Source organism: Halichoeres trimaculatus, unplaced genomic scaffold, assembly GCF_033239565.1.
Source record: "Halichoeres trimaculatus isolate MK-OKI-2021-1 unplaced genomic scaffold, fHalTri1.1 fHalTri1_scaffold_19, whole genome shotgun sequence".
Lineage (NCBI taxonomy): Eukaryota > Metazoa > Chordata > Actinopteri > Labriformes > Labridae > Halichoeres > Halichoeres trimaculatus.
This window is the reverse complement of record NW_027437197.1, coordinates 27,439,385-27,456,725: the sequence shown is the minus strand read 5'-3', so window position 1 is coordinate 27,456,725 and position 17,341 is coordinate 27,439,385. Positions and strand designations below refer to the sequence as shown.

General features: G+C 44.0%; 1 protein-coding gene and 1 long non-coding RNA gene across 2 annotated transcripts in view; both read right to left on the bottom strand.

Moving 5' to 3' along the window:
- Positions 1-9,012: 9,012 nt before the first annotated feature.
- Positions 9,013-17,341, bottom strand: part of itgb5 (integrin, beta 5) — a 49,077-nt gene continuing 40,748 nt past the window's right edge. The window contains exons 12-16 of the mRNA XM_074694379.1: positions 16,355-16,577; positions 15,543-15,643; positions 10,343-10,462; positions 9,981-10,147; positions 9,013-9,845 (exon numbers count right to left, since the gene is read on the bottom strand). Coding sequence (XP_074550480.1) covers positions 9,750-9,845; positions 9,981-10,147; positions 10,343-10,462; positions 15,543-15,643; positions 16,355-16,577 — 707 coding nt within the window. The 3' untranslated portion in view covers positions 9,013-9,749. The remainder of the gene's footprint in view (positions 9,846-9,980; positions 10,148-10,342; positions 10,463-15,542; positions 15,644-16,354; positions 16,578-17,341) is intronic.
- On the bottom strand, positions 13,859-14,533 carry LOC141808058 (uncharacterized). The gene is made up of 3 exons (XR_012599888.1): positions 14,277-14,533; positions 14,006-14,160; positions 13,859-13,885 (listed from the first exon to the last, which is right to left on the bottom strand). It is a non-coding gene; the product is annotated as an uncharacterized LOC141808058 (long non-coding RNA).

Sequence of the window (17,341 nt, the reverse complement as noted above, 5' to 3'; positions counted from 1 at the left end):
TTTCCACATGTGGGGTGTCTCTCAGGACCAACAGAAAACATCAGCAGGACTCACTCAGAGCTGAAAGTAGGACAGGGTTGGGTCTTTTCTGCATCCAAGGAATCCAATCAGTGTGTAAAGACACTAAAACCATGTTTGATTCACTTCTTCTCTGTCAGTAAAAGCAGCTCCAGTCGACACCTGGATAATCAGAGATGTCTAAAGGTCAGAGGACACAAGGAGCTGAGTGAAGGAGACCACCAATCAGTAGACCATGGTGTGCTGTAACCTCCATCCCTGTCTGTGTGTTATGATTTCATACTCTTTCTGACATTTCAGAGCACTACGTCTGACTGCGTCACTCTCTGTGGGTTCTTTTCCTGACTCTCTAAATGAAACTATAATTTCATTTCTTTAAAACAACAAATATCTGCAGCGCATGGAGGTGGAGACCTGCTGTGGACTGAGGTCTGAGCAATGAAACCAGTTCCCTTTGTGTCACACCATGAGCTCATTCTTAAACTTTGAACTCACTTAATCAGAGTTTTAACAAAATGTTGCACACAAAAAATTGTTGGGTAATTTTTTCAACCCAACAGCTGGGTTGAGACTGTTGTTTAGTTTAATTGGGTTGTTTTCATTTAGTTGGGTAATCTAAATACCCAGGTTGCTGGGTTATTGTGGTTGGCAGTTGAGTTATCAGCTGTTGGGTTGTAATTTTCATTATATTGTGTTGGGTTATTTCAGACTACCCAACATGTTGGGTTGACGCTCACGCATGCTCGACTAACAGCTACCCCCAGTTTACCCCCACTCATTTGAACAAACTCAAAACCACCAATGAATGAATGTGAGAGTGAATGGGTGTGAATGGGTAGGTGTAACCTGCAGTGTAAAGCAATTTTGAGTTGTCTAAGACGAGAAAAAGTGTAGATAAGCTCAAGTCTATTTACCATTTACATGAGTGTGTGAAGCAGTGATTGTGAGCTCTTGGTCATTTGTAGCTAACGTTAGCAATAGCTTCTTGTGGGTAATGTTGGGTTATTTGAACAACCCAACTGGGTTGTTCAAATAACCCAACTGTTGGTTAAAGGAAACCAACCCAACTTGTTGGGTCAAAATATCCCAGCATGTGTTCTGTCCAATATTTAACCAGTGTTGGATTGAAAAATAACCCATATTGGGTTGTTTTTAACCCAACATTTTTAAGGGTGTGGGAGACAAACATTCAATCTGTGCTAAGAGGTCCAACTCTTCAGGAGCAAAATCTCTGAGCACAACGTGGTCTCTCTCTCTCTCTCTCTCTCTCTCTCTCTCTCTCTCACACACACACACACACACACACACACACACACACACACACACACACACACACACACACACACACACACAGAGGATAAAATTGTCCTGAATTGGTTCCAGATCAGGAAGGAAATGATCTGTGAGCCTCTCCCGCTCAAGCCCACTCATGGAAAGTCTGTCTCAGGGATTGTGACACAGTGGATGTTACAACTTCTTCAACAAGACCCATCATGGTTTCCATGTGTACTACTACCACAAGAGGACAGCTGTCTGTTTGACCACAAAACAACAGTAAAAGTAAACTCAGTGAGTGTCTGTGCTGACATCACGTCTGTCCGGAGCGCTGTAAACTTACAGAACATGATGTATGTGCTCAGACAGCGAGGAACCAAATAAAGTCTGCTTTAATTTAAAGACTGTGTTATTGTTGAAATGTGTTTCTGATGAAGTCAAACAGCTGATGTTACAGACACAGCGTCTGTTAAAACTGCTTCTTTCTGCTAAATGTTCTTAATACTGCCCAGCTTTGTGCTGGGTTAGAAACGTCAAGATGTCTGCTGGTACTGCAAGTAGCTGATGAAGACGAACACATCTCTATCTGCTCACATTAAGAAATGAAGCAGAAACAGGCTCTAATGTTTGGTTTGGTTTCGGTGACATATTTTGGAGCAATGTCATGCTCAGAAGAAATCTCTTTGATTCACCTTTAAGCCAGCAGAGATCTCTCAGGTGAGTCCAAAGACACTGGAATTCCACAGAAAACAGGGTTATAAAACACAGATGGTGCCAACATGTTACGGGTAAACCAAAGCAGGGTACCAGGGAACCAGGGCACACAATCACAAACCCGGGTGGGGCACACAATCATAACCAGGGTGGGGCACACAATCACAAAGGAGGAATGGCATTTAAAGACAGGAAGTAAAGGAAAACTTATTCATCTGTTGCTAGGCGCTGCCCAAGTAGCTGCCTGTTGCAGTAGCTCTCTCTTCTTTGTCCATTTCTTGTAATTTTTTTCGTCTCTTTTTCGTCATCTTTGTATTTGGAGTGGATCATTACTTTGTGTGGTTCATTGTTGGTCATGGACACCAAACTTTTTGTGGCTTCAGTGATATTTTTACTATTTTTCTCCTGTGTTTGTCTGGAGATCCTACATGTAACCATGGCTGCATTGTTTACATGTGAAATTAGCTGTTAGCAGCCTGTAGCATGTCAATGCTAACTAGTGTAGGGCTTGATGATTTCCCTCCAGCTGAGGAGGAGGAGGTGAGGACAACGTGCTGGTTCTCGGGTGTGAGCTGGGAGGTGACGACGTGGACCTGTCCTTCCATCCATCGTTGTTGGGAACGTGGGATCTATCTCTGGTGGTATGGATGAGCTAGCCGTGCTAGCCCAGCGGCAGAGTGGCTGCCGGAGGGCAGAGTAGCATCGTGCTGTTCACGGACGTGGCTGACAGAGCAGACATCGGACGCCGGCGACACATTGGAGGAGCTTCACCTGCTGTGAGCAGACAGGATCCAGGAGACAGAGACTGAACAGACTGCTGGGGAGGCTCAGTCCTGGACCCTGTGGAGGTGGAGACTGGCTGGGCTGGAGAGTGGTGGACGGGCTGTCGTCATCAAATTTCTTATGGACCTTTTTTCACTTTCTATACACTTTCTTACTTTTGTTTTCTTGATTTCTGCCGTGACTCCTGAATTTCCCCTCGGGGATAAATAAAGTATTTTCTTTTCTATTCTATTTCTAAAACATGTTTCTAGTTACAGTTATAAAACACACACACACACACACACACACACACACGCACATGCACACGCACACGCACACGCACAGGGGATTCTTAGCACATCAATGGAAGCATCCTGGGCCCCTTTTAACCTTAAAACCCACACAGCTCAGAGGTGTTCAGTCCCATAATGTGAGTAAAATAAAGAAAGTCAGGATCCACACAGAGTCACACTAAAGACTGCAGTAATAAATCTGATGATTAGCCAGGGTCAAGGGCAACAAACTTTTTTTTTTAGACACTAAACCCCTTACACACTGAACTTGAACTTTCTGAATCACCAGTACCAGGAAACTGACATTTAGAGTCTGAAAGTGTGGGGTTGGGGGCAACATGTGTTTAGTAATTACAGCTGGATGATGTAAAGCCCCTCCCACACGGTGTCACAAATGTTCCTGTAGAAGAGAAGGTTTCATTACAGTGAAAGGTTGGCTCTTGGCCTGAACTACAGCCACATGTATGGCAATCCTAAACATGGAGGGAGAGAAGAGATAGGGAGGATGGATGGATGGATGGATGCATGGATGGATGGATGGATGGATGGATGGATGGATGGATGGATGGATGGATGGAGAGAGAGAGAGGGGTTAGAGAGAAAGAGGATAAGAGCGGCTCTGTTGGTTGATCCTCCCCGACTTCCATGACTTAAACTCCTGGCACTGGCATCTGACAGATCAGAGCTGGAGGGGGAGTTTCTCACTCCTGTGGTCAATGACACACACACACACACACACACACACACACACACACACACACACACACACACACACACACACACACACACACACACACACACACACACACACACACACACACACACACACACAGCACACCACACATTAAACCCACCCTGTTGCTGAAGATCCTTCCTGAATGGGCTCAGAGAAACAGAAAATCATGTCTTGCTATATGTAGGTTTGAATCTAATCGCATCATAACTGCTCTCTAAACTTACCGTTTAAGGGTTTAAAATACTATCTGCACCTTCTCCTGCTGGACAAAAAGTGACACCAAAACAATGCTGTAACACACACTGACAGCAGCATGTGTTTAGCTGGGATCAGCTGATGGTTTGAGACTGACATCACACGCTTCCTACTGTCCACACAGCTGACTTTACAGTCACCACACATTTTTTTAATGTCACCATATTAAAGATGTCCACCAGAGGGAACCACTTACAATGAATATGAATGTGTGTCACAGTCAGGATTGTAAACAGATGACATATCGTAACTCTGCATGAAACACATCATTAAGCCCCGTTCTAGATTCTGTTCTGTAAGTTTGAGGATGGGAGAGCAGGTGGAGTGTTTCTGGCTTTTACAGAAATCTGGCGCCTCTTAGAGTTCAAATGTGAAACCTGCAGCAAGAGAGTAAGAAGCTGACACATTAACAGCTCAGTTAACAGGGGAAGTATAGAAAGAAAGAGTTGTTCCACCAGATCACTTTAATGATCACATTCTTATCACCCAGGGGTTATTCACAAAGTCTCAAGGTAAAGGTGCTGACACTTTCTCTCACTGGAGGGCAGCAGGGAGCAGGATACAGAGAAGGTGTTGGTGTCAGTCAGCTGTTCAGGGGTGCATCGCAAAGTGATAATTCCATACCTCTTCTGTCCTTTCGTCACCGGAAGTACTTTCTCAGTCGCCATTTTGAAGACTGTCCCAAAGTGATAATTGTGCAGTGAGGAGGGAGGAGAGAGGATGGAGGAGACTGATCAGAGGAGCTATGGTCGAGGAAAAACGAGAACTGGCTTTGCGGAAGTCTTTAACATGTGTCACAGAACATGAATGTATCATGCTTTTTCTGCTTAAAGTACAGGTCTCTCCACTGTCACAGGATGTCATATTTACTGTGTCTAAAAACTCCTCCCTTTTTAATGTATCATTTTCGATTGTGCTTAGAAATTTCTTTCAGGCCATCATTAAGCATTTTTGTCCAGGTCATGTTCTGTAGTCAAAGGCTGTGATGCCATGTCAAACTCTGATGTCTAGCAAAGAACCAGGAAATCATAATAGCTCCTTGATATAAGGTCCAATCTGCTTCAAATTTCACAATATATGATCAATGTTCACCTACCAACACATCTATGAGTTCCGTTTTTTTCTCTCATTGCTCCACCCTCTGGAAATGAATGATGGTCACAGCAATACCTAGTAGTCAGAAGCAGTACTGCAACTTATGGGCTATTTAAAACACCCCATATCTGCTTGTTGTAGGGGCAAGGCCTCATCTTCATGTTTTTTTTTTACTGAGGCAGATCTTGCAGCATGCGTGGTAACATGCCCCAACAGGCGCATGGAGAAAAGGGCCTGTTTATCACTGCTTCTGGCTTTAATACTTGCATAATACCTGTAAAATACATATATGTATATACCTGTATATATAATACATGTACTTATACATTTTAATATATGTTATTATAACATATATTTTAGATCTGTGATATTTCATCATTTGGTGCGACCATCTGTCATATGGGGTAACCAACAATTGGCATAACTGTACTAAATTCAAAACTAAGTATTCATCTGTTTTGGCATAAATATTAATCAACAGTGTACTATGATTCAGTGGATATTATCTGTAAATATTTTAAATCAGTTTTTTAGGTTTTAGAGCAAAAATGGGTATTGTAATTGTATTACGAGAGAGACACTGCCATTATAGGATAAATTTACTAAATTAGGGTTTACGAAAAATGAAAAGCTACGCAAGCCTGTCCTTCTTAAACTGTTCATTTGAATAATGAGACTTGTTCAGGTGTTAGTAATGTTAAAGAAATATATTAATTTTGAGATAAATCATGGTCGCCCCAAATTACTTTTTTTGAAGGCTGTGTCTTTTTAATTCAACTTAAAATACACTAAAATCTCTTAATTTGTGTTTTTGCATAAATGCATATGTACTCTACATTCCAAATGTTTGATCAATGGCCAAATATACCCTTATTTTTAGTATTTTAAAATTGGCTTGTTGAAAAGCCTTATCCGTCAATGACCCACTTACTTTTACAACTTTGATCTATCCGTTTGGATAAGTAACCTCTTTCAACTTCCGTCATGGCCGTACTTCCGTTGTGTTGTGGCTTTGCATTCATGTTGTGGCTTTTTCTCTCGTGTCTTTGGCATTTGCATTTGTGTTGCAGCTTTTGCAAATCGTCTGACATCCACCAGCCACCGTACAAACCACCCAACAAAACATGAACATCACAGAGAGTCAGCTGACCATTTTTTAGAGGAAAAAACAAGTGTTCGAGCTCTCAGATGCAGAAACATGGATACAGGGGCCAGGGCTGGATTTTGCCTGATTCTGTGTAAAAGGAGTCGGACAGCAAGTCTGTAACAGGCTCAAAATACAGATGATAAGACCTTTTTAATCCATGATTATTTATAAAAAATATTATTCATGTCTATTACCTGAGTGAAAACAGGAAAAATATTGCAGTTTTATGTAAAATTCTCCATTTATGGTCAAACATTCTTATTTTTTCATTTCATGTTAATTTCGCAGAAAAGAAATAAAAACAGGTTTTTAGATCACTGATAGGTTTTTGAGTAAATATAGCATGGGCACTTATTAAATGACGTTCAGATGCTATAGGTTTGACATATTATATGTAGGACTTTAATAGACCTGCAGATGGCAGCAACGCATCAACAGAAGCGAGACAGTAGGACGAGGACAAGCACTGATGAAGTCCATATGATTGAAATATTTAGAACAGGCTTTAAATTTAGTTTGATGGGAAATAAAATGCTGTTGCAGCTCTTTAATCACCTGTAGCTGAGATAATACTTCCACATCTGATTCAGACACTCCTGTGCCTGGCTAAACAGAGAACAAGTGGTGCAGTCTGACTTTAAAGATTTTAAATGATCGTCATCTTCATCCTGAGCTGTACTGACGAATACTGATTCTCTGATTTCCTCCTCCTGCAGGAACATCTTTAAGCCTCTTTTTCAGTTTCCAGGGGAAGGAACAGATCAGGAGTTACCATGGTAAAAATGAAAAGGGGCAGGGCAGAAGAGCAACAGATTTTTTTTAGATGGGAGAGAAATAAAGGAAGTGAAGCCGAAGTGTTGGAGGGGCTGAAATAACTCCAGCAGCATAGAGAGTGGAGGAGAGAGACGGTGACCTCAGCAGTACATGTTTGTCTCAAAGCTCTGTGACCCATCGCGCCTTTGCATTTAAAGGTCATCAGTGACTTCACGATGCACTGAAATGTTCTCACAGGAGCTTCAAATTAAAGACACACCATGGAGCTTTATTTCAAAGGACACACTGTAATAATGTACTCACACATTCACTGTAATCATCACTTCAATATGTAATTAAAGGGTGATTCTGTCAAAATTTGAGTGTCACAACAGCCATATCTCCTCCACAGCATCAGCCTCTCTGTGTCTGTGTGGTCACATCAAACGTGTCAGAGCTGCTTAGTGGAGCTAACAGATGTTTGACTCTGCTTTGAAGAGCTCTGATGTGTGTGTGTGTGTGTGTGTTAGGTCAGTCTGTGAAAGTATGCAGCCAAAGAAACACACTCAGAGTTTTGACAGAAGCAGATTTATTGTGCTCGCTCTGTGTGCAGTTGTACATAAACATGTTTGGAGTGAGTCCTGGTGGTGTGAAAGTGTTCTGGTCTGTGCAGAGTCTGGTTAAAATGTTTGTGCTGGAGCTGAGAGACGTGTGGGTGTGTGTGAGTTTAGTAAACAGTGCCAAAGCTCACAGCCAGGAAGCCAAACCAGACCTGAACAGCACAGCATTTCATTTGGCACGGAACACACCCAGTTATATTATTTACACACACTCTTTCATTCAAACACACTCCTACACCAAGCCCACATCCGTCTCTTTGACCTGTAAGACACCAGGCTTTGAGACGGACACACAGCTCCTCTTCCCCCACTCTGTCTCTGTCAGAGTGCTCTCAGGCCCCGCCTCTTCCTGTGGGAACACCGACAGTGGATTTATGGCTCTGGACTCCGTCCTTTGAGGTTTCTCAGAGTTTCCACCTTCATCTTTCTCCAAATAGGCAGGGTGGACACACAGCCACTCAGAGACTTTTATGATGGAGCAGACAGAGTGTTTGTCTTAAAGTACGGCACGGGGAGATGAACCCTGAATCTGAGCAAAGAGTGGTAAAGAAATAATTGAAGCAGGAGACTTTAAGGCAGTTATTAGTGCTGGACTTTCAGTAAACATCAGAAGCTGGTGTTACTCTGCAAATTCTTATTACAAACCAAATTATACAAAAAGATCAAACAAGAGGATGTCCTGTGTTTGCACAGCATGTACATCGTCCTCCTCTGTTAAACAGTCAAAAACAAAACCAATCCTCCTGCAGAGTGTAAAAAATTGTTTTCAGTGCAGAGATGTGCTTTTTCTCTTTGAATGATGGTAAACATACATCGCCTCATTGATTCATGCCCCCATTTCTTCACTGACGAGACGAAATCTTCAGATTCTTTGTGACCTTTGATGAAACAGCCCTTTAAAGAGCTGTGAAAGCTTCTGACTGCAGAGCTGTGGATGCTGCTTCTGACTGCAGAGCTGTGAATGCTGCTTCTGACTGCAGAGCTGTGGATGCTGCTTCTGACTGCAGAGCTGTGAATGCTGCTTCTGACTGCAGAGCTGTGGATGCTGCTTCTGACTGCAGAGCTGTGAATGCTGCTTCTGACTGCAGAGCTGTGAATGCTGCTGTCCGGATGGACAAAAAAGACAAAAAGACTGTCTCCTATATGTGGGTCAAACTATAATGTCTGTCTTAATGGGCAGCCATAGTTTGAATTAGTAGCTAAAGGGGATGTGACATCATAATTGACAGCTGCATTGACCAATGAATGGTGAGAGGAAAGATCAGTCAGTAAGGCTTAAGCAAAAGTATCATCTAGACGGGGCTCTCGTTCCTGGAAATGTTGTGTCTTCACTTTGAGGTTGAGGGTCTGTGGGTCAGTGTGAGGGACAGACACAGAGCTGCTGGTTTTCCAGAAAGACAAACATAGAGCAGCAGCAGCAGCAGCAGCAGCAGCAGCAGCAGCAGCAGCAGCAGCAGCAGCAGCAGCAGCAGCAGCAGCAGCGTCTGTTCAGGGTTCAGAGGCTGGGGGTGCTGGTACCTGTGACTCATTTGAGAGAAACTGGAGAAAACATGAACACACACTCTCACACACCTAAAAGAAAATCAAACCTTTCCTCTCTATTCTCTGTGCAAACTGAAGGAAGAAGTCTACTGCTTAGTAAATGTTAGTACCACAGCATCATCAGAGCGTGCCTTCATGGTCTGAAATGATCAGACTGGGAGCTCCAAGTCTCTGTTGGTGCATAGTTTAAACCAAGGAAAGAAAAAGGCCTTTGAAAGTTTATAAAAATGTACACGAGCCAAAGTCCTGCTGCTGCAGTGAGTGAGCGCTGGTTTTAAGTTAGACGCTGGTTTAAACACGGTGAGGACTCCACACGCTGTTGCTCCTTCGCTGTCTGACAGACTAAGTCCTGTCTGGTCTCTGTGATGGGTTTGGATCTCCTCAGGCCTCAGGTTCCCCTCAAACACTTCAGCTCCTCTCTCTTCTTCAAGTCTCTGATCGAGCAGAGGGATGTGATCAGTCCACCCTCCGCCTGTCCCTCCCCAGTCCTCCAGGGATCTGTTCCATGGACCGGTCCTGCCGTGCCCCATCCTGAGGGATCAGTGGACCCCTCCGTTGTAGGACTTGCCATACATGTTGAAGTCTGTTTCCACAAAGTGTGTGGTGACTGGCTGCTTGTACAGAGGGTTGGAGGCCTGAGGATGAAAGCAGGACGTTAGAGTCATGAAGCCTTCAGACATCAGCCGATGAAGATCAGGGTCTGATCCTCTGGCTCTGCAAACACCAGCCTGTTACACATATTACCACACACAGATCCAGATCTCTCTCACCATCTCGTATCGAGCGCGTGACCTTGCATTTTGGAAGCGAGCAAACTCCCTCCTGTCGTGGATGGTGATGACCAACTTCCAGGCGGCGAGCAGGACCACGCCGACCAGCAAGATGCTGCCGACCACGGCGAGCAGCACCATCATGGCATCGGGACCGCCACCGCACTCTGACAAAGGACAGGACAGAAAGTCAGACACTGAGGGGTTCAGATTCACATCCACAACTAAAACAGATTGTTTTATTTTTGAGGGTTTGGTTCTTTAGTTGCCCTCGGTGAGGCTTCAGGTCATCAGAACAGCGTGCACAGGGCTGAGCAAATCAGACAGAAAGACTCTTAATATCTGTGGTTAGCTTCACTGACCGGGCTCTTTGAGCGCTGTGAGGATGGACTGGCCGCTGACGTGCTCTGAATACGTGAACTTCATGACACAGTCGTTGTCTGTCTTGTAAAGGCAGAGCACAGCTCCGGGCTCCTCCGTTTCTGGAAGAGAGAGGGGGGTTAGAGCACAGACAGAGAAAACCTGAGGTCTGACAAGAGACGTTGGTGCCTCTGGATGTTGAACTCCCCCCAGGTGTCTTGGAAGAGGTGTAGAGGGAGGTCTCACTCTGACCCCTTTGCCACCAGTTCTGGTTCAGTGCTGGTGCTAGCGCTAGTGCTTAGTTGGTTCAAATCCCGTTTTTTCTAAGAACCGGGTTGGTTTTACATAGGCAGAGACAAGTCCATGTCGAGTCAGAGCCACGTCATTGCATCATCTGGGGCAGAGGCAGGGACGGGGGTGGCTGCTAAGAGCGCTTACGACTAGGCAGAGATTGGTTTGACATTACTTTTTTCCGACTGCCTGCCACACCGGGTGTGCTCGCCTTTTTCTTTCTGTGTGTGTGTGTGTGTGTGTCCACGCATGTGTGTGCAAGTGTTTGTGTGTTGGTAAACTGAGCAGATCTCTGCCTTTCGCAATACAGAGCAGGTGATAAATGTGAACGTGTGAACATGAAGCAAAAGTGACCCCGTCATGTAAAGGTAAATAACATCAGACTGTTTAGTTTGTTAACTGAAATAATAAGGTACAGACCTGATCTATAAGAGACAATGCATTACTGCTTCAGTTTCTCTTTCAGTTAAAGTTATGAACCAGTAAACGCCAACAAAAAAGATTACTCACTTGGCAGCTTTGCTTTTTAAGAATGATAACTAACATGAGATTTTTTAGTCTTTTCAATAAACTGATGAGTTATAGACCTGATCTATGAGGGAGAAAAGGCTTTGGTGCTTTAATTTGCCTCCATCTCAAATAGTGAATGAGAAAAGTAAAACAATGGAAGGGGATGAGGGAAAAGCATAAGGCTTTAATAGGAGCTATGATGGTCTCATAGTCTGAATGTCTTCACTGTGAAATCACAGCTGGACTCAAACATCAACACATTCCTGGATGTGGACGCTGATATTCTGCTGCTCTGGTTTCCACTCAGTTCTCATCACCCAAACAGACACAGGAGGGGAGGGGGGAGTGAGGTCAGCCTCCTCCTCTTCCTGTTTCATGCTCAAAGTATCTGGAATGTACATGTGGACTCCATTAAGGCCGGTCAGATGGCTGAACGAGAGGGGAATGCTCTGGAAGACATCAGATCTGGGCCAGGGCCATGCTGGATCAGTGTGGAGCGTCTGTTTGGTTGTCAGTCTGCTCTGACTCCACCATACCGCTCCACTATGCCGCTCCACAGGCCCATGAAGAGCATAAAGAGCATAAATCACAGCCTGTGCTTTTATTAAGACATTCTTCAAACATCTCCTTAACTCTGCCTTGGGGCTGAGAGCCACTACAGAAATAAAAGCTCTAAACCCAGCCTCCAAACCAGTCTCTCTGTCTCTCAGCTGCAGGTAGTGTTTGCTCTGTGGGTGGATCCCTCTTCATACACTAATGGACTGAACTCTGTGAACCACAGGAGGGGGGCATGGTCAGGCAGAGCTTCCTGCTGCCAGAGGTAAAGGTGTGAAAGGCTCAGACTGACACCTGTCCTCACTATCCATCTGTTAGTTACTGAGACACTGCAGACCAAACCAAAGGGGTACCATGGCAAACACAGGCACCAAGTAATCCTCCAATCCAGATCCCCTGATCCCAACCCTCTGACCTGATCTTCTGAGCCCAAACTCTGATCTGTTCCTCTGATCCAGATCCTCAGATCCAGCCCCAAGCTGTTATGAGGCCCGAATGAGCAAATTTTATTTGGGGGCCCCCTTCCACTGAAGCACAGACTTCTGTTAATGAATGCTTTATCGTTCACACATGGTTAACGTTCACCAACACTAAATCTCTCACATCCACTATAAACTATGCTATATCTCTTCAACATAATGCTAAGCATGCATAGCTTTTATGTCCTTGTTAGACTAAGATTTAAAGATGCAGCCTATGCAGTTTACTACGAACAAGTATCATTTATTTGCTTTTGGTTCGCAAACTGAACATTTCATCACACTCTCACTGCACTAAAGAGCTCCATAAGAGACAGGATGCTCTCCCTGAAGTGTGTGATGGAGGAGGGATGGAACAGTATACAAAATCCAGGCTTCAGTTCTTAATATGGTTTTTTGGTCATGGTTTTAGGTTTGGTTTGGTTCGGTGTACACTGTTGTTGTTTTTAAAACCCCAGATTACCATACACCCAAATAATCTACTATTAACAGGTTATCTTTAATCAATTCTGTCATGTATAGTCATGAAATAGCTGAAAGAATGAGACTGTTTCCCATTTGAAACATCATTAAAGCTGAGTGAAGCTCTGCTAGTTTCAACATGTCAGCTCCTCAGTGAGGAAAGACACTATTATATGTCCCAGAAGTCACTAAAAGCCACTGAATGATGCTGCTGTCTAATTTGCAGAATATGCCATTTGGGTGTAATTGTAATGGAGTCAGTAGGAGAGAAATAAGGTTGGAGGGACAGACAGCAGGTAAAACACAACATCACAAATATGTCAACAACTACAAATTAACTTTCTTCTGTCCGTTCTTGTTTTTTTATGTCTAAATATCAACCCTCTTACTTAATCTGGGCTAGGGACCGGCAGAAGTGACCATGATGAGAAACTGGCGTGATTGATTTGAATGCAGTTGTCTGCTCTGGAGCAGCAGGAGGACACTGCTGTGAGTGAGAAGGACTGTCTGTCTGTGTTTTGGACAGGGGAGGGACTCACACACGTTGACCATTGAGGAGATTAAAACACACTTAACCTCAGATTCTCCAAACTCCAGAAAAGTCAAGAGTTGTCGTCTTTAAAAACTCACCAGAGGAGTCTGAAAAGTCATCAAACTTTGCAACAAAGTCTCTAAGTTGGCAACACTCAGTGGTGGTTTTATCCTCCACTTTCTTACTGCTGTCATCAGAGCTCACACTAAATTTAAAGAGCTCCCAGACAGCAGAACCACACAATGCCACAGGTAAACCCTCTGACTCTGTCTTCTCCGCTCGTCATGTTAACAACACACACGCCTCCACACAAAGTGTCCTGCTCTACTCCATCGCCCGAGTTGCGCACATTTTCGGAGCTACATACTCGCTTTAGACTGAGCTGTATCCAGAAACAGGTTGTTTGCATCACAATGTACTGCTCAGTGCTTGTGAACCCGACACATACAATTTAATGCTCCGCAGCTCTCGCCCTTGGGGGCCCCCTGGAGGTGATGGGGCCCTACGCAACTGCTTATGTCGCTTATGCCTTGGGCCGGCTCTGCAGATCCTACCTGCTGACCTGATCCTGATCCTCTGTACTTAATCCTCTGACCTGATCCAGATTCTGACCTGATCCTCTGATCCTCTGACCTGATCCTGATTCTGATCATCTGATCCTCTGACCTGATCCTGATTCTGACCTGATCCTGATCCTCTGTACTTAATCCTCTGACCTGATCCAGATTCTGACCTGATCCTCTGACCTGATCCTCTGATCCTCTGATCCTCTGACCTGATCCTGATTCTGACCTGACCCTGATCCTGATTCTAACCTGATCCTCTGATCCTCTGACCTGATCCTGATTCTGACCTGGTCCTGATTCTGACCTGATCCTCTGATCCTCTGTACTTAATCCTCTGACCTGATCCTGATTCTGACCTGATCCTGATTCTGACCTGATCCTGATTCTGACCTGATCCTCTGATCCTCTGTACTTAATCCTCTGACCTGATCCTTATTCTGACCTGATCCTGATTCTGACCTGGTCCTGATTCTGACCTGATCCTCTGATCCTCTGTACTTCACCCTCTTACCGGATCCTGATTCTGACCTCATCCTCTGACCTGATCCTGATTCTGACCTGATTCTCTGATCGTCTGAACTGAAGGCTAATAACAATTAACAGCCTGTCCCTTTATATTTACAGTCTCATTAAATTGGAATGGGAACTCTGGACTGGTTAGTCAACAGAAATAAAACCCTGTGGTCAGGGGCTATTTGTGGCTGCAGCTTCACTTTATCATAGTTCAGCTTCCAAACTTCCCCCATGATATGATAATCTGAACCACAGAGACGACAGACGGGAACTGAGGAGCTGACTGAATCTATACTCCAGGTTTGAGGCTGATCCATCATGGAGGAGGTCTCTGTGAGGGTTTTGATAGAGGTGTTAAAAAAACTTCAGACCAATCTGAGGAACACGCTGAGAGGGAGAGCTGTTGTGGACCTAGACCCCCATGGGGTAACTGGAGCTCCAACACTTTTGGCTTCAAAGTAAAATGCCTGATTTTTTTACGAAATATTTGATTTACGATTTTTGACCATTTTTTCCACCTTTTAGAGAAAAAAAAAAGTACAAATGACAGAGATAACTCAAAACCAGTTTTGTTTTAGTTCTATTGAAAACTTATTGAAAGTGACCTCTATTTCACTCCTGGAATTGAAGTTTGAAGCGTTTTTGTTTCAACAACTTTACCTTGTAGTTTTAAAGAAGGCAGACTTGTTTACATTCACAATGAAAGCTGCATCATTTCATACATTTTGAATTTAAAAACACAGCTAAAAAGCTTTAACAGAGCTGTTTCAGTGCACTGCAGTGCTGTTCAGTTATATTCTACTTTTAAATGTTTTTTATTTTTAAAAATGCTTGCTCCTGTTTTGGTTTGGAGATCCTAATCCTACATGTAACCATGGCTGCATTGTTAACATGTGAACTCAGCTGTTAGCAGCCTGTAGCATGTCACTGCTAACTGGGGAAAGGCCTGATGTTTCCCCACAAGGTGAGGAGAAAGAGGTGAGGACGACATGCTGGTTCTCAGGTGTGAGCTAAGAAGTGACGACATGGACCTGTCCTTCCATCCATTGTTATTGGGAACGTAAGATCTATCTCCAATAAGATGGACGAGCTAGCTGTGCTAACCCAGCAACAGAGGGGATACCAGAGGGCAGAGTAGTATCATGCTATTCACAGACATGGCTAGCAGAGCCAACACCAATGCCACATTGGAAGAGCTTCAACAGACTGCTGAAGAAGCTCAGTCCTGGACCCTGTGGAGTGGAGTGTGTGTGTGTGTGTGTCTGTGTTTGTGTGTGTGTGTGTTAACACTTACTAAGGGTCTCCACAGTGATGATTTCATCCTTGCACAGGCGCTGGCAGGTCTGGTTGTCTGCGAGTCGTCCTGAGTCAAAGAGCCGACACTCGATACACTCCCTGCAGCCGAGCAGAGAGTTTAGTATGAAGCTCATGAACAGAACTTAAAAAAGGCTTCGTTAATCCTTATCTGCTCTTTAAACCCCTGTCTCTGATGCCTTTTGTTTCTGTCTTCCTCTGGTGAAGCTTTTAAAACCTGAGGTCAGACTGTGATCAGCTGATCAACACAAACAGCAGACGCTTGTTTTGATTTACTCATCATCGGACCTCCAGACTGCCGTGATATCCTACACATGGAGCCAGTTTGGATAAAATGCACATTTGAGATTAATTATTTTGACTTTTGGACGGTACGGAGGCTGGCTGAGGTTTATACCACAACAAATCCACAGTCACACTTATCTGTGCTCTGCTTTCAGAGCAGTGGGCCTTTGGAAAACAAAACTTTAAACAGGCTCCATGTTTCAGGAGGAGGGATGCACACAGTCATTTTTATCCCTGTCTTATCGGCTGTTGGGCCTCAATTCATCTTTTAAATACCATTCAGTAGCGGGTCAGATGATAGAAGCAGCTGACAGAGGGAAAACGGCCTGTCTCTTTACTTATGTCCAGCAAAAGGTCAAAGGTCAGTCTATAAAGATGGGGAACAGGAACCATGTGCTACTCTGGACCTGATCTGTTTGACCTTTTCCTCGCTGCCTCCTTTTAATAAGCGAACCCTCTCCCTCCTCTGAAATCCAAGTTCTCGCCATGGTCCTTAGCTTGTCTTACCTTTTGGTGCCACAGGCATCAGGACAGGTGGGACATTTCTCACAGGTGTCGCCAAAGGCTCCAGGCTCGGAGCACTGGCAGCGTCCACACACACAGTTCCCTCGCCCGCTGCACATCTGCCCGTCATCTGAAATACACGTGGATGTCTCTGTGGAGCAGTTACAGTTGTCTCCGATGAAGCCAGCGTGGCATTTGCACTCCCCACAGTGACACTCGCCGTGACCTGAGAGGACAGAGAGCAAGATTAGGATTAGGGATGCACGATATTGGATTTTTGCCGATATCCGATATGCCGATATATCGGAACCCCGTTTGGCCGATACTGATACCAATAATCACAAGTTTGTTTGTTATTTTCACTGTAAAGAAAGCTCAGTCTATCCTGTACTGGAATTTATATGTTACTCTTATTGTGACGGTCTTACTTGTTTAAGAAACACACATAAAACAAGACAAAAAAACATTTGATTTTACCATAAATAAGAAATGTATTATTTTTTCAAACTCAAGACATTCAGTATTGAAATACAGAAAAATAATTTATTTAGATCACATGAACTTTAAATGTACAATGCATTTTTAAACATAACCAAGTTGCATTTGATTATTTTAGAGCTACTGTAACAACCTGGTGACAGACACAGAGCTCTGCAGTGCAAATAAATGAAGTGCTACATTTTATTTAAGGAGCTTATTTTTAAGATGGAAAATAATGATAATCCTATCTGAATAGCACCTTATCGGCTGTGCCTATCGGCAGAAATTTTCATATCTGCCGATACCGATAAGCGTGTTTTTAAGCTTTTATCTGCCGATACCGATATTGTGCCGATAATATCGTGCATCCCTAATTAGGATGTGCCAAAATTACAGAGGTACATCCATCCTGATGCTGGCAGCTGTAGCTTCACAGAGCCAGGGATGAACACACTGCCTCTCTCTGTCTGACACCACATTCTGTTATCTCTGTTAGCACAAACCAGCAGG